The sequence below is a fragment of the Gossypium arboreum genome, chromosome 2 (genome assembly GCF_025698485.1).
Source record: "Gossypium arboreum isolate Shixiya-1 chromosome 2, ASM2569848v2, whole genome shotgun sequence".
Classification (NCBI taxonomy): domain Eukaryota; kingdom Viridiplantae; phylum Streptophyta; class Magnoliopsida; order Malvales; family Malvaceae; genus Gossypium; species Gossypium arboreum.
This window is the reverse complement of record NC_069071.1, coordinates 112,770,750-112,798,685: the sequence shown is the minus strand read 5'-3', so window position 1 is coordinate 112,798,685 and position 27,936 is coordinate 112,770,750. Positions and strand designations below refer to the sequence as shown.

Below are 27,936 nucleotides of genomic sequence, written 5' to 3'. Positions count from 1 at the left end.
GCATCCTTTCAAGTCTAAAAAACTCAATGAGATGAGATTCTTTCGTAAATCAAGTACATATCTGACATCTAATAGTGTCCTAATCGTCCCATCGTTTATCTTAATTTTAATAGTACCAATACCAATTACCTTACTAGATGAATCATTTCTCATGCACACAACTCCACCTTCAACCAAACTGTATGTGGAGAACCATTCTCTATTGGGACATATGTGAAAAGAACATCCCGAATCTAGGATCCACCAGGACATGAGCTTAGGGTTATCGCTCGTTGACACTAACAAGAAATCATCACCGCTTTCATCGGCCAAATTAGCACCATCTATATCTTCCTTGTTACTCTCAATAGGTCTTTTATTTTGCAGTTTGTAACAATCTGCTTTGACGTGACCTAACTTTTTACAATAGTGACACATTTGTCTCGTTTCTTTGATGTTACCAAAACGGAAGCTTGCCAATCTACCTTGCTATCCAAACCAAACTCATTATCGAGTTTGTCTCTACTCAACAAATGAACCTTCATATATTCAAACGAGAGTTTGTTTCTACCATAAATTAGGGTCTTCCTGAAAGCCTAATCTTCATCGTCAATCTAAACTTCAACATTTTTTAAATCATTTAAAAGAGTAATGAACTGACTGATGTGATCTCTAAGAAGCTCACATTCGTTCATGCGAAATGTAAATAGACGTTGTTTCAACACTAAACGGTTAGTCAGTGACTTAGTCGCATAAAGAGTTTCTAACCTTTTCCACAAGGCGGATGAGGTCTTCTCTATCAATACCTCCTGCAATATTGTATTCGAAAGGCACAATTGGATTGCAGACAATGCCTTTTCATCAAGCTCTTCCCATTCTATTTGATTTAGATTCTCAGGCTTTTTCCCTGTAACAACCTTTTTCAAGCCGGTTTGAACTAGAATTGCCATCATCCAAACTTGCCACAAATTGAAATTTGTCTCCCATCAAACTTCTCAATTTCAAAATCTATAAAAATTTAGCTCTGATACCACTTGTTGGGATCGACCTGATTAAGCAACAAGTAAAAAAATAGTAAAATAAATTGAAAAATTGAACACATAAATTTAACGTGAAAAAACCTCTCCAAAGAGGATAAAAAACTACGGGCAATGATAATTTTACTATAATGAAAAAAAAACGAAGAGTACCAAAGATGGAGATAAAAATTAAACCCTGAAAAGCCAAAAACAAAGAACCCTCAAAACGTAAACACAAAATTCTCTAAATGTGTTATGAGTTCTAATCTCTAATGGGTGTATTTTCTAGGGTTGTAAAAGAGCCTATTTGTAGGCTAAATTTATAGGTCAAATAATAATAAAATAATCTAGACTAATAAGAATTTGATTGAAACAAATAAACAGAGTTTAATTGAAAGATTATTTCTCAAATTTGACTGAAATAAGAGTCATACTCAACAATTCAATTCTCTGATATTTATATCCAACGTTTAATTCATATAAAGTGTACATTCTTGGTTGTCACTAAGAAGCATAGTTAAAATAATCACATTAAATTATGGTCGAGTATTGGATTGTCCCAACAATGGTCGCTAGTTTTTTGAGGGTTTCCATTTGTTAAGTGTGGTGAGAAGGGATATTTAGCACAGGACTGTGAGTAAGGTGGTGGTGGCGGCGGCGGCGGCGGTGGCGGCAGTGGTGCTTGTTACAATTGTGGAGACTCTAGGAATTTTGTGAGGGAGTGTCCCAACAATGGTTGCTAATTTTGATAAGGGGATTAAATGTGTCATTCACATTTCTCCGATCCATCCTTTTTTCCCTTTTCGTTACTATTTCTGTCGATTTTGCTATTATCATATGGTTCGCTTTTTATGTTTCATTTTTCTGTTTATGCTAAACGATTTCTCTTAATCAAATTGTTTTGATTTTGAAGTTGGCAAATGGTTGTAATGGGTGCTTTCGTAGTAGTGTTACTATTAGAGTGGACATTAGTATCGATAAAAAAACAACAATGAAGAAGAAAATGATGTTAAAACTCATTGTCATCAAGTGTTTATATAGATATCATATAAATAAAAAGAAAAAAATAAATTGTTCAAAAAATAAAAGTATGGGGGCTAGTTTTAACTAAAAGAAAACATAGAAAAACTACGCTAAAAGAAATAGGAAAAGGAGTAAAACAAAAGAAGCAAAAGAGAATAGAAAAAAAAAAGGAAAGTTAAAAGAATATAAAAAAAATTTAAATTGCTCAAAACGAAAAAATATAGGGACCAATTGTATAATTTTAAAAAAATTGTTTGAAATGATGATTTAATGTGCCACTTCAACTTACCTTTTCACTATTAACAGTAATTAACGGCTCAGTAATTAAAATGTTACAACATGATAAAGTAAGTGACTAAAATGTAATCTGAGACAAATAAAATTGACTATTTTAATAGTTTACCCTCAAATTAAAGAAAGAATTAATTTTGAACCGGTCACGGGCTACTTCTCCGACCAGCAGCGTCCGTTTTCTGAACCGCTGGAGCTTTCTTTGTTGTTCTGAGTCGGTCCATTATTGACCCCACGCGAAGTATACAAGTCCGCCGTTTTTATTTCAAAAAAAAAAAGTCCGCCGTTTTAATTTTGAACCGGTCAAGCTTATGCTGATTCGAGATTCTTCCAAAAAAAACCAAAACACAATAAAAAAAACATTATTAACATTGTAAGAAAAGAACAGGAGATCTAACCAGTTGAATTTTTATTCACTTCAACCACTTAAAATTAAAAAGAAATTAACAATAATTAAAAATGCAAATGAAATTTAAAAGATTTTAAAAATAAAATAGAAAATTAATATTTATTAGAAAAAAGTAATTGTAAAAAATGAATCAAAACATAATAAAAGTTTCTATTTTTATTAAAAATAAAATATAATAATAAATACAAACATGATTTTACTAAATTTAAAAACGGTTTTGCCAAATGATTTTATATTATCAATTCAACCGTTAATTTAATCCACCAGTTAAATGTAATTTTCAGGTACAACTATTTACTGAAATTTGATGAATACTTTTTGTTGCTTTAAAGGGGTAGATCGGATTTGAGGTTTTGATTTTTTTAGGTATCTACTTGAGTAAGTTCAGTGACTAGTTTTCCACGTTTTGTTGGTTCATTAAAGATTAAACGCTAGTCACGAGTTTTAAAATTACTCCATACTCAAAATTAAAATTGAACTCTCAACTACTAGTTAAGGTAAGATAATCATATTTTACATGTACGTATATAATATAAATATAGCCATGAGTTTTAAAATTTCTCTATATCTATAAAATTGACATTAAAATTATAAGATTGTCAGGCTCAAATTTGCTTTTATATTAATTATAATGTAAATATAAATTTAATATAAACTATTAAATCTGTGAAAATTGTAATTATAGGTATTCCTGCTAATAAAGTATGTCCAATTGGGTCAAATTAATATGTTAAACTTAAATCCATTCATCCTCATTTCTACTCAAAGCTTTTAATTAATCTGAATTTACATCTAATTTAAAATTAACAATTTAAACTTATAAATGATTTGGGCTAAAATTAATATAAATTTAAAATAATTTAAACTTAAAATCACTTTATCCAAAAAATTTTATCACAACTTGAAAAATCTCAACTAGAAAACTTGAATAACAGCTAAAAAGTTATCTGAATTCAAAAATTAGAAATCAGTATGAAAAAGTGTTTAGGATAAATAGTAAAATACAATACAACTTCAAATATTGGAAATGATATTATCAAAAAATGGTCATAATCTTTGAATATAAATCGTAAAATAGGAATCGATTTTTATTAAAATATGACAGTGATCCGCCATAAATGAAATCCAAAAACACAATTAAACTTTTTTTCCCTTTATTTTTCTTTTTCGTTTCTCGTTTTAATCCAAAAATTTCTTTTAAAATTGCAAAACGTCATAATAACCGATGTATTTTTATTTGTGATTACTTCAAGAATCTACGACTGGAAAAACTTCGTAATTCCCTTTGCAAATTACAGACCCTAATAACTAAAATTGAACAACTTAGTCACCCCAGAGATTGACTTCCACATAATCATTCCCATCATCATCATCATCATCATCATCATCATCAGGATAATACCCTTTCTGCATAGATGGTGGAGTTATCATCAATCCTTCCGCCATACTTTCAAGTATCCCCGGCATATTAAACACTTCATCTTCATCTTCAAACACCATATTTTCCGGAAATGCCGGTACCGCTGACGACACCGAATCAGGCGAAGTTTTATCATCAATAAACGTCTCAGCAGCTTCCATAGCAGCAATCTGAATATCCTTAACAGACAATGACTTAGGACGTGGCAATGTACGAGCAGATTCAGGAAAATTTAAAGAAGCAGCATCTCCTCTAAGTGCTAAAGCAGCTACATCATAAGCTTTAGCAGCCATACCTGGACACGAAAATGTCCCTAACCATATACGAGACTTCTTGTTTGGTTCTCTCACTTCACTAACCCATTTCCCTTTCCTTGTTCTAACACCTTTGAATATTGGGTGTCTCGTCTCTTTAAATTTCTTCCTTCCCGCTCTTCTTTTCTGGGATTGTCCTAATGAAGTACTCCCTGCTTCTGACTGTGAAGACGATGATGAAATTTCATGGGATTTTGAGCTTTGTACCATTTTTGTTTTTTAATTTATTCTAGTGAATGAGATTTTAATTTATAGGATAAAATTTAGAAGCAGAAAATGATTGAAGAATGATTCAAAACGAAGGAATCGTGTTTCCTTTTGTAGGTTTTTAGTACTTACTTCTTTTTCCACGTGGATTAAAGTAGGAACACATGTTGGAAAGAGACATAGTTCCAAGAAATTTGAGATTGTTTTTGTCGTCTCGACAAAATTAACAATTAACAACGTTCCTATTTTTGTATGACGTGATAGACACCTTTGACCTTGTCAAGATACCTGAACCTATTCCAATTTTTTTTAATTTTTAATTTTACTTTTATTGAAGTCAAATCGAGAAGACAAGATTAGCATGCAAGTAAAAGGTGCTATCTCTCTATCTGAATCTGATACAGGGAAATCAAAATTTTCTTAGAATTATTGAACAACATTCTTTTTGAATGAAAGAGTAAAGTCGATAGAGCACATATTACGGTGTTTTGGGTTCAAATTATATAATATGTATGTATCTTTTTCATAAAAATGCCTCTTAAAATAATTTTTATTTTATTTATTTTTTAATAATTTAATAATTGAATTGAAACACGTAAATGACACCAATTCAATTAAAATATTATTATTTAATACAATTAATTTAGAAATATATCAAATCTAATTTAACCTTAATGAAAGTTTTTTATTAAGATAGAGTGTAATTACAATCAAAATCAACATTATCAAGTTTAACTTTTGAATCATGTACTCCAATTTTTTAGAAAGTTATATTTTTACTCTTTAAAATATATAAAATTATAAATTAGTAATGATAAAATTATACCTTAACATTTAAAAATGATAAGATTTTAATTTAGGCCTTTAAAAAAATTACAAAAGTATTAGCTAATAGTAAATTTACATTTTAATTCTTATAAAAATTTATATAACTTAATTTCATTTTAACTTCACCCCTACTCATGTATTACATAACTTAAACCAAAATAAATCTAAAATTAATTTACACGATTTGAAAATCTCAAAATTTTAAAATCTCGATCATACCGACTAACTTAACTAAGTTGTTGATACATGTTTGTCAAATGCTTCTCATAATAAACGAAATAAATCAGAAAAATAGAGTTGAATTTATTACACTTTAATTTTGGCATATGTTGACCAAACATATATAAACATAATAACCCAAAAAGAAAAAAAAAATAAAAAAGGGGGGCCTTTGACTAACCATACATAAAATTACAACTTTATCTTGGGCGTTGCAATTTCACGTGCAGTTGCAATTCTGCATGACAAGTTTGAGTTTGGTTTGGTAATCGATTCTGCCTACAACCAAACTCATAAAAATGACAGTTAAGTAGTTGTTTTTATGATTCTCACTTTATTTGTTATTATTATTTATTTATGGGTTTGTTTTTATTGAAATTTTAATATGTTTTCGGATTTTCAAAATAAAATATAATTACTTATGTATCACGGATTTTTTTTTGGAAAGATGGTAAGACTTTCGGATTAACTCCAACAGAAGTTTTATCTTTTCAAACTTTCAACCAATTGATTTTTTTTTTTTATATTTTCAAAGTCATAGTTGCTTAGAAAGTATGTTCTAATCTAAAAAACGAGACTCTCCTTGGAGGGGGGAGGGTTTGTGCAACCCTCTACTGAAAACCAAATCAACCACAAAACTTTCTAGTTCCCGAATTATAATAGTTTCATGATTGTAATTATAATTCTCTCTAGTCTAAAACTTAAACCCAAGAAGAGTATATAGCCCTAACAGCAACGCGACTAACACGACTCCAACCTAAGCCACATCTGAGGCGGTGAACATCTTAACTATCAAACAAACACACGGGATTCAAACTATCACTAAATTTTTGAGTGATTTCCCCAAGTATTTAGACATATGGGATTTTAAGCTACAAGAAAATATGTAAAAGCTTACTTCCTATTCAAAGTCATTATTTAATTAAATAAGAGGAGTTATAGTCCAACTAGAACACCAAGGGGTGATCGGTGACTTCCTTACGAGGGAAGAAACCCCTTGTTGCCATTCTCTTTGCGGAGGTGGGCTTGTGGTGGTTGTAAATGCCTAGTTCAATTTTTGAACTTACATCTCTTATTTGGATAAAAGATTAAAATTTAATTGTTTAGTTTACTAATTAAATGAACTTCTAAATTAATTTTAATTTAATAAATTAAAATTAAATAATTAAACCAATTAAATAATTTACACAATCCAATTTTAATTTCATTAAAATTATAATAACTTTACCATATTAAAAGTTATATACAAATGTATTTAATTATCTTTACAAAATTAACATCGATGCATACTTAATTTTCACTTTACACTTAATAATTTAATTAGTCCATCCAATTAAATAATAATCCAAAGAATTTGAGTTAACTTTAAGTCATTTCTTGCTTTATAAAAAATGCAATTATTGTGGATATTAATTAATGCCATCTGTTTCTCTTTATTTTATCCGTTTGTTTTAGGTTTATATATGCAATCTAAATAGAGTTAAAATGGACTAAAACCATTTTTAAATAATAAATATTAATTTTGTTAAAATTTGAATTTATTTAATTTATTTAATAGAATATGGATTAAATTTAGTCTTTTAAATTCATCATATATTTAAAAGCTATAGTTTTTCGTCTGCTACCCTAGCAAGCTTAAGTCTGCCGCCGCTGGAATGATCGTTTAGGGCTTATTTGTTTTTCTTGTCTTTTTTGTCCCATATTTTCATCTTTTTGCAAGTCTGTGTTTCATCACGCCACCATTAACCTGCATCAATGGAAAACGAGTTAGCAGATTTGTCACTCAATGAAGAAGAAAATGAAATTTTGCAGATCCATTTAGATCCTGGCTCGGGTAATGAAAGGGGTGAATTTCAATTAGTAGGTTATTTTTTAACGGCAATTATTTTTCACTTTCCAGCTATGAAAAGAACGATGGCAAATCTGTGGTGTAATAGCCAATTTTGGTCTAACCCAATTACAAAAATAAATCCCAAATAAACAAATTTAAAAGTCCAAATAATTAAAGTCCATTACAAAATCAGACCCAAACTCAAACCCAATTACCAGGCCCGAAATAAACTAAACCCTAGCCAACTATCTTTAATTTTTTTCAGCAGCCACCCTAACCCTAGCCACCAAAGTTCAGCCGCCACTCCCCCCGACTTTTGGCCTCCCTTCAGCCACCACGCCCCTGAACATTGCCCCTTCCACGCGTCGCAACACCTGCAACCAAATAAAAAAATAACAGCAAGAAGGCACGTGATCGACAGAAAAATAAATGGCAAAATAACAAAAACCATGAAACCAACAGTTTTTAGATTGGCTTTAAAAGCCAATATCTTTTCTTTGTAAACGGTTACGAACATTAAAAAATAAAAAAAACAGAATAGAAGCAAAGGCAAAGGTTGATTTCGATTTACTTTTCTTGTTTTCTTTCGATTTACATTTTTATTTGTATTTTTCATTTATTTATCAAAAACGATTTTAAATAGAAACATAAACAAAAAGGGAGAAGAAGAGACTCACTGGTTTCCCACGATTGCAGTGCCGGAGGGTCCTCCTCCGTTGTCAAAATCGAACCCGAAGGGGTTGAGAACCATTTCTATTCAACTCTTTTTTTCGGGTTTTGAGGGCTGGTTTCTCTAGGGTGTTTCAAGACGAGGCTAAGGGCCCATTTTGGCGCATCGCTAGCCACCGAATACGGTGGTGGTGCGGTGGTCGGACGGCAAGGATGATTATATGAAGCCCTAGCCAAAAAGAGAGAAATATGGGAGAAAATGGGAAGGAGAGAAAGCAAAAAGCTTTCTGTTTTCTTAAAAAAAAAAGGGGCTGAAAATGAAATTAAAAAAAAAAAGGTTTTGGTTTAAATGATGATGATGAAATGATGCCGTTTGGTGTAGTGGGCGGTTTGTGCATTCTCCTTAAAAGGGAGATTTATGCGATTGGTCCTTCCCCTTTTCAACCTCCATTCAATCAGGCCCCATTTTCTGTCTTCTTTTGTTTTTTTAAATTTAGCCCTCAAATCCTATTTGGTTTTCTTTTTGATCCCTAATTAACTTTCCAGTATTTATACTTTTATACCCCGAATTTTAATTTATTTTTAGCCATGTCCTAAATCTATTTAATTCATTTATTAACCCTTTTTAAATGTTTCATTTACATGTTATTTCAAATATTTTATATGTTACTTGATTTACATCTATTCTAACTTATTTTAATGTACTTGATTATTCAAATTCTTATTATTTATCTTAACTTGCTTTATGTATATATATGTTACCTTAATCTATTTTATATGTATTATTTATTTTTTATTCCTTACCTATTATATATATGTATACATATAGTTTATTTCAAGCTTTTAGATATTTATAATTCTTTAAAATTATTATATATTTATTTCAAATTATTTTATATTTTAAGTTATTGTATATTATGTATTTTAAATAACTCTCTTTTTATTATCTTTGAACTCATTACTATTACAAAGTATATTTATAGTGTCTATTTTTAATTCTTTTACGTATTATATATTTTAAACTTCTTATTTATTACTTTTAAATTAACTTAAAGATTATTTATTTTAAAATTATTTTATATACCTTATTTTAAACCCACTCTACTTATTCCATATTATTTATTTTACACTTTTATTTATATATATTATCTATTTTAAAATTATTCATATGTATCTTTTTATTTGCTTTGTGTAATATAGATTTTAAAATTCTTTTACATTATTTATTTTAAACTCGCTTTATGCATTTTTCATTTTAAATTGTTTTATTATTTACTTTAAAATTATATATATATTATCAATTTCAAATCGTTATATCTTTTTATATATATATATATATATATACTAGTTAATTCTTAGATGTCTTGTATATTACTTATTTTAAGTTTCTTTTTACATAACATTTATTTTAAACTCATTCATATATTAATTATCTTAAATTATTTTACATATTATTCATTTTAAACTTTTCCGTATATTATTTATTTCAAACTTTCGCCTATATTACCTATTCTAAAATTGTTTATACATATATTCTATTTTAAATTGTTTTGTACATTGTTGATTAAATTTCTTTTTCATTATTTATTTTAAATTCATTTCTTATCATTTTAAAATTTATTTTACGTTTTATTCACTTTAATTTGCATTGTAAATTTTTTAATTTAATTCATTTGTCTTTGATTATTAATGATTAGTATTTAAATAATATATGTTGTGTGATTATTGCATTATTGTTATTCATTCGTATAAGATTGTGTATTTTAATTGTTTACTTCATATTTTTGCATTATTGTTATTCATTCATATAATATTTTATCCATGCATTATTATAATATTGTATCCATGCATTATTATTCTATGTACATTTACTATATTCTTATGTAATATCATCGCCTCATGAATCAAGCCTCGTTATATTTATCCAATAAATTATTTTTTTTAATTCAAACAAATATTGCACATCGTTAAATATCATACTCGCTATATTTCAAAACGAAATTTTAAAATAAGACAATGTTTCGCGTTTTAGAACATCGAGAAACCGTTCCCTAACTTACGGGGTTTCAATTTTCTCGTTGGTCCTAAATTGCCAAATATCCTTTTAAATTTTAAAATACACAGAATTCCAATTAAAATTAAAGACAACTTGCGCTCCAGTATTCATGGTATCGTGTCCTAACTTACGGGATGTGATACTTCGATATCTCGAGACGAGGAAATCTTTAGCAATCACTTTGATTTAATTCAAACTTTTTAAAATTAACGCTAATAAAAAGGATCGTATTTTAATCCAGTCCCAATTTTAAATTTTCGACTTTAAGACAATAATTAATCAATTTGGTACCAATTTTTCAGACGTGTCGAATGTGCTAATCCTTCTTCGCACGTAACCGACTCCCGAACTTATTCTCTTGAATTCCGTAGACCAAAATCCATTTTAGTAAGCTAAATTATTCTATTAAAACAAATGTGATCCGATCACACCTAATAAAGATCGATGGCGACTCCCATTTTAATTTTCGTTTTCAAATAAAGTCGATTCCTGTTTTCAAAAAAATGGTTTCAACATGTGGCATCCAGTTCGTGGAGTTCAGATTCGAATTTGGGAGAAAAACAATATTTATTTCAATTTTTTCATGTTATGGACATGGAAAGGGTTCTTAAGGGTTCTCCATGGGCTTTCAACAATCATCTGTTAGTCCTTTATAGGTTACAGTTGGGGGAAGATCCGCTTAAAGTTCCCTTAATTTATTCACCTATTTGGATTCAAATTCATGATGTTCGAGTTGGTTTATATTCAGAAAAATTAGCCACACAATTGGGTAAATTTTGGAGGCAATTTTTGGAATACGATGGAGCAAACTTGGGAAAGGAAATCGAAATTATATGCGCATAAGGGCTCAGATTAATATTAGAAGACCATTGAAGAGGAAAAAAAAGGTCATATTTAATGGAAGATGTTCATATGTCAAATTTAGATATGAACGATTATCTTTGTTTTGCTTCTATTATGGTCGGTTTGGTCATAATGATTCATTTAGATATGCTGATTGGGGTGAAGGTTGCTAAACTAGGTTGGGATCTTTCCTTGCGCGCTCAATCACGTAAAGCCTTATCGATGAATAGTATCTGGCTTAGGGAGGATGACGATGGTAAAAGTGAAGGGGAAAAGAGGTATATTCGGTGTTCAACAAATAGAATATGGGGTGCTGATAATACTGTAAGGGGAGGAAAGGTTATTGATCCAATCTTAGGTTTTAATCTAGAAGGGGGGTCATCAAATCTTGATCTACAAAAAGAAAATAAGACATCGGATTGGATGAATACAGTTATGGAGCATGATCTAGAGGGAGTAATAATTGGAGAAGAACGAAAGAAGAGCGCTAGAGGAACTTTAGAAGATGTAGCAGGAGGAGAGGAAACTGACAACTTATTGGTAAGGAATAGAATACTGGTGGAGATCAATCATTCAATATCGGCGGCTTCCAAGAGGCAAGCTGACCGATCACAATGAAAATTTTAAGTTAGAATGTTCGTGGTTTAAGGAGGCCACGGATAATTTTGGTGACTTCAACATACGCTGAAGGTGCATAATCCCCAAATTGTCTTATTTATGGAGACTAAGTTGGACAAAAGAAAGATGGAACAAGTGCGATGGAAATGTGGATTTGTGCATGGTTTGGAGGTTGATTCAGAGGGTAGTCGAGGAGGCTTCTGTATGGCATAGAGAATGGATGTCTCGATTCAATTTCGATCTTTCTCAAAAAGATATATTGATGTGGAGATTGAGGATGCTGAAATACGAGAAAAATACTCACAGGTTTCTATGGTTCTCTTTATGCATACGATAGAAACGATTCATGGGAAATACTGAAATGCCTAGGTCCTGATAATGATATACCATGGTTGGCTTGTGAGGATTACAATGAAATAATGTATGGGTCTAAGAAGAAAAGGGCTTACCTAGGGATGAACGTAGAATGGATCTATTCCGCAGAACTTTGGAGGAATTTCAATTGATCGATGTAGGATATTCTGGTAGATGGTTCACTTGGGAGAGAGGTAACCTTCCGGAGACGAATATACGTGAAAGGCTCGATAGATCAGTGGCTAATACTAGATGGATATCCATGTTCCTAGGGGTTAAAGTACAACATTTAGTACACTCTTTTTTAGATCATTGTCCTATACTGATTAAAACATGCGGAAAGAGGAAAGGTTGAAATGTAAATTATTCAGATCTGAGGTGTGGTGGCCATTGGAAGAGTCTTTCTTCAATGAAGTTAAACGAATTTGGGAGTTGCCTTCAAGGGATTTATTGCAAAAATTAAAAGATGTGAACAGGGGATTGGAAAAATGGGCTGGTCAGATGCAATGGAATCGAAAGAAGAAGAAACAGGTTCTTACGGCTAAGTTATCAGATTTATATGAAGCAGATAGAGACGATAATAATCTAGCAGAATTGATCGACATAAAAATTCAATTAAACTTTGAGATTGAGAAGGACGAATGATATTGGGAAAAGAGGGCTCGACTAAATTGGTTGCAATATGGAGATAAAAATACACTCTTTTTTCATAGCCAAGCAACCCAACGGAGAAAGAAAAATATTATTCAAAAATTGCTAGATGAAGATGGTGGAGCAACGGAGGCATCACAGGAATTGGAAAGAATTGCTCATTTATATTTCCAGAAGCTATTTTCAACAGGGCAAATGAGTGATTCGGCTAATCTATTATCAAGCATTGCTCAGTGTATCCAGCATGAAGAAAATAATAAACTAACTATGAACTATTCAAAAGAAGAAATAGAGGTGGTGGTGTTTGAAATGGGACCTACGAAGGCGCCGGGAGAGGATGGTCTTCCTGGACTGTTTTATCAAAAGTGCTGGCCCATTGTTGGAAATGATGTCGTAGAATTTTGTTTATATCTCTTAAATGATGATATGGAGGTTAGTTTGATTAATTCTACAAATATTGTGCTTATCCCAAAGATTTCTAATCCTTCGAACATGACGCATTTTCGTCCGATTAGTCTTTTCAATTTTTTGTATAAAATCTTGGCAAAGGCTATTGCGAACCGTTTTAGAGTTGTGATTGGAAAATGTATTGATGCCAGGTAGAGTGATTTTGTGCCAGAAAGATTAATATCTGATAATGTGCTGTTAGCTTACGAAATTCTGAATACATTAAAGTAGAAAATGGTGGGTAAGAAAGGGTTTATGGCAGTAAAACTTGATATGAGTAAGGCATATGATCAGGTACAGTGGGATTTCATAAAGTAGGTAATGTTACGAATGGGTTTTGCAACTAGATGGATTGAGACTATTATGAAATGTACTACTACTGTATCATATTTAGTGATTATGAATGGTCAGTTGGGAGTGAAATTTCAGCCGTGTAGAGGACTTTGACAGGGTGACCCTTTAAGCCCTTTCTTATTCCTTATATGTGGTGAGGGCTTATCGAGTCTAATGCGGGTAGCAGCAAGGGAAGGTCTTTTAAAAGGAGTGAAGGCTAGTAGAAATGGTCCGCCAATATTGCACTTGTTATTTGCCAATGATTGTATCATTTTTGGGGAAGCAACAAGAAGAGGGGCGCAGGTATTTAAAAACATTTTGCATGAATATAAACTTTGCTCAAAACAGTGTGTGAATTTCGATAAGTCAATAGTTTTTTTCAGTAAAAACCCAAAGAGGAACATAGGTAAATAGTAGTTAGTCTTTTGGGTATTCGAAGTTCAAGCGAGCCTGAGCGTTACTTGGGTCTACCGAATATGGTGGGGAGGAGGAAAAAGGAAGCCTTTCAAAACTTAAAAGGATCGTCTTAAAAAACGTATTGATAATTAGAGAAACAGGTTTCCGTCACAAGGCAGGAAAGAAATTTTTACAAAAGCTATTCTCCAAGCTATTCCTACGTACACGATGGCTTGTTTCTTATTGCCGAGTTCTTTATATAAAGAGCTTGAAAGTATCATAGCAAAATATTGGTGCACGTGGAAGAATCTTTGTTTTCTAAAAGAAAATGGTGGTTTAGGTTTTCGAAACTGGAGTCAATTTAATATTGCATTGCTCACAAAACAGGGATGGTGTCTGATTAATTATCCTAATTCATTATTAGCCAGAGTTTTAAAAGCAAAGTATTATCCGAATTCAAATTTTATAGAGGCACAGTTAGGAAGGTTACCTTCACTCACCTGGAAAAGCATATGGGTAGCTAAGGGTCTCCTTCAGAAAGGCTTATGCTGGCGAAGAGGCAGAGGAAATAAAGTCTCTATCTGGCAGGATTTTTGGATCCAGGGAGTTGATTCATTGGAAAGGCCGAATATTCCAGACAATTTACAACCAGAGTTAGTATCGGATCTTATTGATGGGGTGAATAGGAAATGGAATGTAGAGTTGATTAATAATACCTTTCATTTGGAGGTTGCTCGAAAAATTCTTTAGATCCCATTATCAAAGTCAGCTCATGAGGATTTCCAAGTTTGGAAAGGTGAACAGACTGGTGAATACTCAGTCCGTAGTGCTTATGAACTATTACAAATTGCTAACCTGGATCCTAGCAATTATTTATTACAGACCGAAAATAAGAATTTTTTTGAAAAGCTATGGAATCTATAACTACCATCTAAGATTACAATTATCATCTGGCATATTGCCTGGAATAACATCCCTACTTTAACAAATCTTAGACAGAGAAGAATAGTGACGAATGCTGTTTGTCCTCGATGTGGTTTTGGGGAAGAAAACTGCTATCACATTTTTAGGTAATGTCCTGCAAGCATGGAAGTTTGGCATTTATTAGATCACAAATATTATGCAACCAAATTTTTGGGAGTGGCTTACCATGGTCTTCGAACAAGGAACAGATGAATAGTGCAGATATTTTTGCTATGCTTTTTGGTTGCTTTGGTACGCGAGAAATCAGGTTGTGCATGAAAGAGTTTATTCAATAGGTGTTGATCTTACACAAAAAGTCCAGAACCTCGTCGCAGAATATAAAGGGGTCAGAGCCAAGAAGAGTCTATTGAATATGGTGTGTAATCAAAAAACTGAGGAGAACTTACCGATTATAAAGATCCAGTTTGATGCTGCTTTTGACTCCAGAAATCACAGATTGGCGACTGGGCTGGTGGTTTGGGGAAAGACGAACAAATATTTGGCTTCAAAATCATTCATTCATTATGATATTGCTTATCCGTTTGCAGTAGAAGCATATGCGGGATTAGAAGCAGTTAAGTTAGGAATCGAGATGGGCTTTCAAGAGATACAAATACAAGGAGATTCATTAATAGTAGTAAAGAAATGCCAGTCAACCACAATCGATTATTCAGTTATTAGAGCAATTATCAGAGATATTCAGGCTAAGAAGTTGGGCTTTTAGAAGATAGAGTTTAAGCACATTCCGAAAATGAAGAACATGAGTGCTCACAACATTGCGAAGACAACATTAAAGAGAAGTGAAAGAACTTACCTGGAGGATGGAGAGTTGAATCGCCAGAATGGGGGGGTAACAAAACTATGGGCAAGAAATCCGGATTGAAAAGATAAGGGAAGATTCTGATGTACAAGTAGATAGCAAAGAAAGCAAATTTTGGGAAGAGCTATTGTCAGACGGATGGAAGTGATGGGATAGGTGATTTGAAAAGACGAGAAGATAATGGCTTCCAACCATTGAAAGTTTGACTAAGGGTAATTTAGGAGTCTTTTTTTTAGGTAGCTTTTTAGTAATGGCTGTTTCAATTTATTTTTTCATTTCTTTTCTTTAAGGTTCCTATCTGCTTTAATAGTTTCCCTTTTAATATGTAGTAAGCCTGGTTTGATTTGCTGTTGGGCTTGTTAAAACAAGCCTGAATACTTTGTTTTTTAATTTTCCAAATAAATACCCAGTCAATCATTAATAAAAAAAATAGAGTTAAAATGAGCTAGCAAACATACCAATTGAACATATATAATTAGAGTTCAAATAATTTGTAATTCTATCTATTTGTTTATTAATTATGCAGTTATTTAGTCATGGAGTTAATCTACTAAAAGTACCATGTTTGAACTCGTCATTATATATCATTACAAAAACTAATATTATCAAGTTTCAATTATCAAGTTTCAATCCAATGAATTTATCATATGTGTGTCAGCCTCATAGAATATCTAGTATTTGTCTTTTTAACATGACACTTATGTAATGACCCGATTTTTAGTTGTACTGAAAAATGTAATTTCAGAACCTTATTTTTGTAAACCGAGTTTGCCAATATGAAATAAGAATATTTATGGAGTTAATATGAGAATATTTTGAAGTTTGGTTAAGTAATTTAACTAAGAAATTAGTTAATTAAAACTTAGGGATTAAATTATAAAAATCTGATCGCTGTTGAGTTTTAATTTAAAAAAGGCTTGAGGGCTTAGATAGCAATTATCCAAAAAATCAAGAGTTAATAAATCAATTTTTGACATAAGTTAGTGGACGGTGATATTAAATCCCACTTAAATTAAATTATAAATAAATTATGCTTAACTAATTAAACATGGTTAATTAAGCTAAGTTAATACTAAACTAAGTATATATATATTAAACTTGTGGAAGATTGTCATCTTCCATTGTGTTCCAACCATCCATGCTTAAAAAAACCAAAGGAAGAGAGACATTCAACCATACATTTGAACAAAAATTGGAAAAAAAAATAATAATGAATCTTGTAAAGGAAAGGCTAAAATTGTGGAATAAACTTGGAAATATCTATTCAATTTATTGTGTTTTGAAATGTAAGTTCTTATAAAATTTATTATCATTTTTTGTTTGATAGGTACGCTTATATCTATTTTCATTTCATCTATGGTTGAACTTATGCTAAGATTAAAGTGGAAATTGACATAATTGGTTAGGAAACATAAACAAATTGGAGTGAGTTGTGATAAGTTGAATGATGCTATATCTATCGATTTGTAATTAGAAGAATGACAAAAAGATCTTTAATTGTATCACTAATTGTATGTGTGGTTCGTACTCAGATGCAATCGATGAATTTTAGAAATTGATATATGATAGTCACTATTTATGCTTATGCATATATGAATGAATGATGCCAATGTGACTTAGTGGAAAGGTTAAGATATGATTAGCATATTAATAGGGTCATATGCGCGCTTATGTACGAGATTATTGATGATATGGAGATTACAATATGTCATTCAAGATCCAGAATTTGTTACGAATTATTGAGTAGTCATTGTCCCTTCGGAGACCTTGGTGTGGTGGAGTGATGTATTTGAGGATGATTATGCGTTTGATGCCTACGAGCTTGACACTTGGGGGCTTTGGTGTGGGGTAATTAGACTCAAATGAGCTATCTTGATTTGGTGTAACTTGGCAATTCACTTGTATACCTTGAAATTCATTAATTATATTACATTTATTGTTTTAGTTTTAATGTATAATGAATCATCATAGTTTAAGTTGCTCCAACAATAAAATGTGGCAACTGTCGGAAACAAGGGAAGAAAGAGGGTGGCCGAATTAGCCCATGCAAGCAACGCTGAAAAACCCTCGTCCGAGAAATCCATCGACAAGGCAAAGCCAAGGCCAGGACCAAAAGAAAGGTCCTCGTTGCCACCATGAAGCTCGTTGGGGACAACGACGAACCTTCAAGAAGTCAACTACGAAAACCTTCCATGATTGGCTTTAATTGATGAAAAATTAAAGATTTAATACTAAACGGGATGCAATAAAAACAATAAGAACTAGATTTATTTTTAATCTATTCTTCAGTAGCATTTTATAAAACAATAAACAAGCATTATTTTTCCATTTCTACATTTTCCAACAAATGGCAACAAAAACAACAGGCCAATACCATTCCCCAATCAGCTTGAGTTTTACTATCAATAAGATTCAAATCGAAATTGTAGCATGAATATATTTATATACTAGGAGGTAGATTGTATTAATTTTTATATGTTGGACAAAGAGTTGACTGATCTTTCCATTAAATAATTCATCTAATTCTATTGTCAAGGAATGATGTAACTAACAGAGCAACTAGACAATAGTGCCTAACGTGCCATAAATACTTCAAGTTAATGTGGTATTTTGTCACATTAGTAATTAAAATAAATAATATTCTTATAATTATTTGAAAGCCTAGACAATTAGACAATGATTTTTCAAATAATTATAAAATTATTTTAAGAAATAGAAATTTATTAAAAATTAGTAAAAATTAATCTTGATTTAAAATAAATAACCAAAATTAAAATGAGAAAATATTTGGCACACTATTAGTGGAGTTTTTAGACTCCACAAATAAGGGTGTAAATGAACAGAATATTCGATGAACTGTTCGTAATCCGTTCGTATAACGTCTATTTATGTTTGTTTATTAAGCTAAATAGATGAGTATGAACAAATTTTTTATGTTCATTTAATAAACGAACGAACACGAACAGATGTGTGTTCGATTTGTTTATGTTTACGAGCAAACTCGTTTAAAAGCATGTTTATTGGCTCATTTATGACTCGTTTATTTATTAATGACTATAAAACTTCCATTAGTATATATTAATAAAATTATCTTGGATTTTATTTTTTCATTTATAATATAATTATTTATATTTATATTTGACTATTTTATATCTAAACAATATATGTGTATATATATATTTATTGTTTGTTTGTTTATTATTTGTTAACATTGTTCATGAACATGTTCAATTTTATGTTCATGAACATGTTCGTTTAATGTTTGTAAACATGTTCGTGTTCGTGAACATTAAACAAATGAACACTACAACAAAACAACCCTATCGCAACACTTTTTTTGACCTAAGACGACGCAAAAAGGGTTGGCATAGGTCTCGCGACGCTTCTCTCGACGCTTCCAAAAAGGTTGTCTTTAGTACCGTTGGCGACAGCGACTCTTTTGAAAAAGCGTTGCCAAAAGTCAGCATACGGCGACCCTTATTGAAGCGTTGTGAAAGGCTTAGTCAATGGCGACCTTAAAAAAATGTCGCGGTAGACCTAGTTAAGGGCAACCTTTGAAAAAGGTTGCGATAGACCAATTTAAGACAACTGTTAAAAATGGTTGTGATAGACTTGTTGAGAGCAACGTTAAAAAGATCGGTATAGATTCATTTTCGGCAACCTTAAAAAGGTTGCGAGAAGCCTTGTTTACGGCAACCCTTAATAAAAATTGCTATAGACCTTATCTACGGCAACCTTTTAAAAAAGTTGTGGTATATCTTGTTTACGGCAACCTTGAAAAAAGGTTGCGATAGGCCTGTCTACGGCAACATTTTAAAAATGTTACAATAGACCTTGTATATGGCAACCTTAAAAAAAGGTTGGGATAGACTTGTCTAAAGCAACCTTAAAAAGGTTGGTGATAGATTCGTTTAAGGTAACCCTAAAAAGGTTACGATAGATCTTGTTTAAGGCAACTTTTAGAAAAGGTTGCAATTGACCTGTCTAAGACAATGTTAAAAATTTTGCGATAGACCCGTTTACAGCAACCCTAAAAAGGTTGCGATAGACCTTTTCCAAGGCAACTTAAAAAAAGTTGGGATAAACCCGTCTAAAGCAACCTTAAAATGGTTAGGGTAAACCCGTCTAAGGCAAACTTAAAAAGGTTGGGATAGATCTTTCTCTCATGTTCTATTTTTTTACGACGTTTTCCCCGATTTTTAAGAGACTATTTTGGTGAAATATGAGCAAATTTGTATGTATTAGGTTTGGAAAAGTTTGAGTCAATATTAATTGAACAATTAATTAACATGAAATGATAATATAAATACAAAATTATCATTGAATAATGCAGTTAGTAATTTATATACAAAATCCTAATAGAAGTAGTCAACAAGTTGCGAACATGTTGTCAACCTATTTCACATGACATCAAAAAATTATACAAAATCCTAATAAAAGGAATCAACACATTGCAACATGTTGTCAACTTGATTCCCATGACACAAAAAAATTATGAGACAACTGCATTCGTCAACCACTATAACATATATATATGTAATACATAATATGCAGTAAGCCTCATTCGTCATCATTCGAACTGAAGGCTTTATCATCAAGTCCGCTACTCTAAAATTCAACTGCAAAAAATAGCAATGTACATTTTCTATTTATACAAGCTAGATGTGAAACAACATGAACACATGGAAAGAATACTTAAATAATAACCAAAGAACCATAAATTGAAGCTAAATAAAGAATTTTCATCAGTACATCCACTACTAATTATTAGTTGAGCAAGCAATGAAGACATCAAATAAGGACATAGCATTCAATTACAACAAGCAATGTCTATTAAACTATTAATAAACTTATTGACAATCTAGTTATAAAATAGTCACCTTACTATGCTTATTATGAAAAGTCTTGGACTTACTTGACATTCCCTTTGCCATACACTCATCTATGAGAGCCTTATACTTTTTCTCACGAGCATCCATCATTTTTATGAACTTTGCCTCTCGAATTTCAATTAATTTCATAAATCTTTCTTCTACCTCAGCTATCAAATGAGCTTCTCGCTCTGTAGCCTCCATATGAAATCGAGATTCTGCTTCCTCGAGTAGAGTTTTCTCTCGAACTGCTTATTTTGCTTGAACTATTTGTATTTGCTGGACATGTTTTGCGCTCATCTCTTCAACCAATGTAGTGATGGTCGATGTAGATTGGCTTTCTCGGGTAACTGACCCATAGCCAAACAACCTAAATTTGGTCATCCCACGTCCATATCCCAACATTTTTCCATCCTTGTCAGGGCCAAACACTTTTGTATAGACCTCGTTTTCTAATGCAATATTATCTTGAGGTGCGGAAGAACTGTCAGGTATTGGCATAGAGTCTTTAACCATCTTGCATGCTTCATCCTACAGTTATCTTTAATTAGAAAATTCTATTTTTTTTAAAAAAAAATTGATGTCAAAATAATTATAAATAAATAAATAATACCCATTTGTTTCTTACATAAACTTGTTCTGCTGCCTCACTGCTCAATTTGCCACTCCCATCTTTGCGTAAATGTTGAAATCTAAACTGCTCCAAACGCGAAAGTTCACGGCCTTCCTTCTTAGACTATTATACAACAAAACAATAGTTAACATTATTCACCAATGAGTGCAGAATAATTAATATAAGTTACATATTGATTAATTTGTAATACTTACAAACTGTGCATTGAGGGTCGCATATCCTGTACAACCAGCAGTATGTGCATAACGCACCTTTGTTCGAGATTCTTTCACCTTTTCTGAATGTGCCTATTGTTTAAATTAATGAGAAAAAATATGAGAGTAATATGGAAGCTAAGTTTATTATGCCTCATTCAACAAATCACGCATTTATACATCCCCTACTTTGATCATACTGTAAGTGGAAGTAGGAAAAATGAGACAATTAATCTAATAAAAGTGCATACCACAACTTGTAGTGTTCCCCATCGCTCCACTAGTCACTTCCATTGATCATCATGCACACTAGGAGGATTATTTTCATATATTTCTTCAATCGGTTGACCTTCTTGGACCATCTCTTTATAGTATCTAGTTTTCAAAGTCGATTTAAACTCCTTCCAGAGTTTTCTAACATGTGAGAGGATGTCAGAGTCCTTCACCTTACCTTGGAGATCAAACTTTTCCTACACAAATAACAAAATAATGTAAGTACTCATTACATACAATTTCAAATAATGCAAAATTATTGCAATACATTAAATTAGAAAATGATTATGTACTACATACATGAACGATTCTCAATATGTTTTCCAACACATATTTAGAAAGATGTTTCCAATGTTTTGTATTCAAAGGACAGATAGAACCAGTCCTTGCAATTGTACCGAGAAATTTAGCCAATTTGGACACTTCTTTCCCAATAGGCTGGCCATATTGGTTGGCTTCTACTACTATACGAGTTCCAGGTTGAAGATTCCATATATCTTTCATGTTTATAGGCCCTCGCTTTCTCTAAGTACCCTTAGTAGCCTCTGTCCAAAGTAACAATTATACTTTAGATATGAAAATTGAAAAAAAAATATTATGTATCAATGTAAAAAAATAAATACGATGCAAAAGCAAAAGCAAATTGTGAATATGGTAGAAAAAGAAAAAAAACCAATATTAATTAAATAAAAGCTTAATAAAAGATTTTATTTATCATAACAAATACATAATATTTATCATGGACAAAAATATTTTTGTCCACTAATACTCCATTTAATTTTTTGTACAAAAGCCTATGAAAATGCTTTTAATTTTTAGGGACAAAAAAACACTTACCATTCTCTCAAAAATATTTATCCGCTAATACTCCATTTATTTTTGTTTCTTACGATTTCAATTTATAAAATTCTCATATAAAAAAAATGAATGAAAATTTAAAAACCAAGAAATGTTCTAAATAAGAAAGTAAAAAAATGGATTTATATCATATACAGAATCAAAATTGTATAATGTCGAAATTTTTAGTAATCAACAGCCAAATTTCTTTTTCAGCCTTTAATCCACCCTCCAACCTGCAATCTAAATTTTAGCAATCTTACATAGTTGAAGAAACAGGACACCATGGTAATAAACAGAGTAATTTACTGATAAATTAAACGGCTCACAATTATCATACCTGCTATAGGAACATTATCAAAACTGTAGAAGATATTGAGGAAATGTAAAAACTCATCATGTTTAACAAAGCAAATAAATGGTCTGGAAGTTGTGAAAAATTATAGTGCAGCAGAAGACAAGAGGAATCTATGAAGGAAAGAAAACAAAACATAAAATCCGTACAATAATAGAGTGCAAAAGAAGAGCAACGACAAAATGGTAACAATTAGAAAGTTCAGTGGGGCAAAAAACCAAACACATAGTTAAAGCCAAAAATTTTTTGTTTCTTTGTATATTGTGAAGAAAATGAAAACTAGAGAAAGAATAAATACCACCAAAAGGGATTAAACTAGTTTAAAACCAGAGAAATAATAAGTGAGAACGAAATGGAGGTGCCAGTCGGACTTGCAGGTACTTCTTCAACTAACTGAGTTGGAGTTTCATCTCCCGTGCTTTGACTATCGATAGCAGCACTTCCTAAGGTGTTCGAACCTGTCAATGAACCCCTCGAAGAGAATCGTACACCTTTTAATGGTCTCCTTTTGCCAATCATTTTCCTAGAAAACAAAGAGGTAATGAGTTTTTAACACAGCACCCAACACAGCACCGGAAAATTCATGAGTTTTGGGGAGAAGGAAAAACCGGGAAAAATATGAATTTTCTACTTGGAATTCCCGAGAAACTTGAAACCTACTGTAAATTTAGAGCAAGACTTACCTTTTATTTTACCTTTTAGGGTTTGGCTAACAAATTCAAAGTAAAGGCCGTGAATGTCTACTGTATTTTATTAAAACAAAAATCCAAGCAAAACAATATGGAGAATGTCCGGCAAATCAAGCCCAAAAAACAAACAAAAAATAGACCAAAAAACAAGCAAAATAAGAATGTGGACCAAATCAAGCCCCAAAAAAAAAGTACATCAAATTTATATTCTATTCAATTTTTAAAATATTTGAATATTTTATATTCTATTCAATTTTTAAAATAATAACCTAAAAATTGATTTTTATAAATAAATTAAAATTAACAAATAGAACATCAAACTTAAACAAATAATATATTACAAGCTTTTGTAGCCAAATATACCTTTTTTATCCCCAAGTTGGCAAAAGCCCGATCCAACCAAAATTAGGATCACAAATTTTAATCTCCTCTAATTAATCTCATATCTCATATTTACTTCCCTTTTTATTTATTATTTTTTAATTATTCGTTGAGTCAATTGGTGAAGCAGGCACTTTTGGTCAAAGCAATACTCGTTAGGTTTCTCTTATTTCTCATTTTATACTTTCATTCTTCAAAATATTCTATATTCAAAATAATTAATAAAAATTCAAGTGAAATAAGGTTGGGATATTAATAATTATAAAAAATCGACATCTATATAAATATCGATGAAGGTGAATAACTTAATTTTTAATTTCAATTTACTCTATCGTCATGCTTAATAAAAATAAAATTAAAAAACACAAAGATTAGGTAATATTAATATATAATTACACATTAAAAATAATTAAACTCTACTATCAGATCTGCATATGGATAACATAATTTTCTAAAATTGTAGTAAAATAATAAAAAATAACTTTTTAAAAATAGAATAGGTGACCATCCTAGAATAAAGACTAACTCTAATATAAATATTACAATAATTTATTTAATATATTACCTAAATTACTCATAAATCTCAATCTCTAAAATAGATGATATTTCATATGTAAACATGCTCAAAGCACATATCCTCCAAGTTATTATAAAAACTATCGAGTTAAGATATAATTAAATGTAAATATATAATAATAAATATATATATATATATATATACAACAAATAAATATCTGAAATATCATGCCGTAATAAAATATACCGGATAATTAATCGCACATCATTGATATCTAATCCCTTGCCGCCACATTTGTAGCCACGCTAATGTCATGAACTTGCCGATCGAAACCCTTTTAAGGTGACACGCAAGCATATATAAATGAGAATGGTAATAATCATGAAATAAAATCCTATTTACAAACAAGAAGATGAATGCTATCTTTATTTATTTTTCTTTTATTAAATTTAAACATACACAAATTAATATATTTTTAAGATTATAAAATATATTACAAACTTTTAAAACTCAAATCGACTTATATATCAAATAAGTATAATTTTTCTATCCAAGTAAATTTTTAAGTTTAAATCAAAGTTAAAACTTAAAACAATAAACAAGTCTAAGTTATAAATTAGATCTTTGGGCAAGGTGTAGGTAAGGCAATTTATGGGCACACTTATTGAAGCAATTTACTACATCATACATTTCCTTGAGAAGGAATGAAAGAAGGTCCCGTCACACACTAGACAATCAATAATTTTCCATTGAACGGATGAAGCGAAGAAATGTTAGATATGAGGAAAAGAAAAATACTAGTAACGTTATCCGTATCAAATCATGAAGGGAATATATAAGAAAAGAAGAAAAGGAGGAAGAAATTAAAATATAAAAATGGACATCATAGAAATATTATTCCTGGTTGACTCACAGCTAAAGATAAATTGATAAGAAGCATCAACTCTTTAAGTGGACTCGCCAAAGGTTTCAAAATGATTAAATAAGGATCTAATATTTTCAAACCAAATGTCTAATGTAGTAAACACATAAACTGTAGACTTCTCATTTTCAAAAAGGAACCCCCAAATGCCAAAACAGATTAACAATTATCAGAATGTAAGTCAAGCAAGTATGTATAATATGAATATAAAAATGTCTTCAAATATAAAAATGAACATACATAGATGCTAATATAATAATATGAATGTCATCTTCATTTAAGTGCTTTGTTTCTTTTGGGCCATTCATTCTGCTATAATGCATTAAAAATGTCAATTACACTAAATCTTTGCACTTCAAAACATCGTTCTTGTTCAAATTAAAACTAAAATTATTAAGTTACAATTTGATGATCACACTGCGGATATTCATCATCTTCTACAAGGGTTTCAACGCTTAGATTGAACAAATCTCTTGGTTTTACTCCGATAACATGAAGCCATCCTTCACTCTTGCCATCCTCGACATAAAATACTTGTTTCGCTTGAGAAGCCAGTATGTATGGATCATCCAAATCACGATTCCCTGTATGGATAAGCTCAGAAAATTTCACCATAATAAAACCATTTGCATCCTTCTTCATACTCCTAGGAGATTTAATATTCACCCAATCACATCTAAGCATGATAACCCAAAACCTTTCATAATAGTTTAGCTTGATAATTTCAATGTAATTTCCATAATAGTTTCTCCCGTCAGCAAAAACCATCACGCCACTATTTTGAGTCTTACGATGTTGCTCAAGTTTTTTAGTATGGACCCTAAAACCATTAATTATAAGCCCATCATATGTGGAAACCACCTTATGCGGTCCTCGAGCAAGAGCAATTACATCAGCATCAACTTGTTCAACTTCCATCTTTAGAATCTAACCATATAGTAGGAAATCAATTAACTCTTATTCTATATTCAAATTTATAGAATGTTCCCTCATTACATAAATAATATGATAAATTATTTTAATAGTGACAATTTACCTGTTTCGCAAGCCATCTTGGGAACTTTTCAACCAACCATTTGTCTTCTGTGCGTTTACTAATTTGAATGCCACCATAAACAGCTCGCTCAGACTCCAAAAATTCCCTATAATATATTCAGTATACAAATTATGTGATAACTTTATTTGTCTATTGGTTAAGAAAAAGATTCGAATGGCAAGATTTTCCTCAGGAAACTCACTGACGGTATGGTGATAACTTATCGCTGTGCAATAAAACATAGCGGTTTGCTTGTGCAAGACTTTTTGCGTCCAATGTCTTCGTGTCCATGGTGCCAACTGGACGTCCTCCAGAAGAGAAAATGTATCTTTTTTGAATATTCTCATTATTCCTTGGAGGACGGGAAAATATAGTCTCAACATCAGAAAAATAACGGGATATGTACCCTTCAGCAATGGAACCTTCGGGATAAGCTCTATTTCGCACGAAGCTTTCAATCCCATAAGATACCTACATCACATACATTTATTTTTACATACTTATTATATTCTATATTAAAATAAGAAAAATAAAATATTGTGAATTTTTTTTGATATATCTCATATACCTTTTGATCAGGTACATCCACCTGTATTGAACAGGTCCACCAAGCTTAGCCTCCATTGGCAAATGAATAATCAAATGAATCATGATTGTGAAGAAACTTGGAGGAAATATTTTCTCTATTTCACAAAGTGTTAATATAACTTGTATTTAGAGTTGATCAAGTTCTTGTGGATCAAGAATTTTTGCACATAATCTCTTGAAGAAATCTGATAGATTTGTAATAACACTTAGCACCTTCTTTTCTACAACTCCTCTTAAGCATATAGGAAGCAAATCTTGCATAAGAATGTGACCGTCATGACTTTTAAGGTTGCTCAACTTGTGCTCTTTCAAATTCACGCATCGAGATATGTTTGATGCATAACCATCGGGTACCTTCAAGTTCTTCACAATGGAAAGAAAAATATCTCTTTCCTTTGATGCAAGAGTGTAACATGCTTGCGGAAGGTACTCTTTCCCATTTTTCATTTTTGGATGAAGATAACTTCGGATGCCCATATCTTGTAGGTCCTTGCGTGTGCTTTGATATTATCTTTACCACCACGTGAGAGATTAAGAAGGGTGCCAACGACATTGTCACATACATTCTTCTCAATGTGCATAACATCCAAGTTATGTCGAAGAAGATTGTAACGCCAATAAGGCAAGTCGAAAAATATGCTCATCTTCTTCCATAAAGTCTCGTCTTGATTTATGAGATTTGCTTCATCTTCTTCTACCACCAATTCTTCAAAGTTGTTAAACAAATCACACCCCTCGTCTACATCAAGTTCTACCAACCCTTCATCTAGTTCTTCTCTATCCCTTTTTCGAGTTTTTCCATAAATGAAATTGACACCTTCAATTTCCCTTAAGATATCTTCCCCGGATCGTGGTATAAGAGCTACCCCATACTCTATAGTGCCATCGAATTCACGACTTTGTTTTCGAAATGGGTGTTCAGTTGATAACCATCGACGATGACCCATAT

General features: G+C 31.4%; 1 protein-coding gene and 1 long non-coding RNA gene across 3 annotated transcripts; both read right to left on the bottom strand.

Annotated features, from left to right (window-relative positions):
• Positions 1–4,044: 4,044 nt before the first annotated feature.
• LOC108466297 (dehydration-responsive element-binding protein 1F-like) lies at positions 4,045–4,665 on the bottom strand. Its single transcript, XM_017766630.1, has one exon. The coding sequence runs from the start codon at positions 4,663–4,665 to the stop codon at positions 4,045–4,047; it is 621 nt and encodes a 206-aa protein (XP_017622119.1).
• Positions 4,666–7,650: 2,985 nt separating this feature from the next.
• Positions 7,651–15,944, bottom strand: LOC108467338 (uncharacterized). 2 transcript variants are annotated; one of them, XR_008279044.1, is made up of 4 exons: positions 15,057–15,944; positions 14,624–14,985; positions 14,408–14,488; positions 7,651–7,914 (listed from the first exon to the last, which is right to left on the bottom strand). It is a non-coding gene; the product is annotated as an uncharacterized LOC108467338 (long non-coding RNA). The 2 variants fall into 2 exon arrangements; XR_008279043.1 differs by lacking the exon at positions 7,651–7,914 and having other exon boundaries at positions 14,159–14,488; positions 15,057–15,195; positions 15,278–15,944.
• Positions 15,945–27,936: the final 11,992 nt, after the last annotated feature.

Bases quoted from the DNA above. Each gene is read 5' to 3' on its own strand.
- LOC108466297 (XM_017766630.1), bottom strand. From the start codon at position 4,665: ATGGTACAAAGCTCAAAATCCCATGAAATTTCATCATCGTCTTCACAG.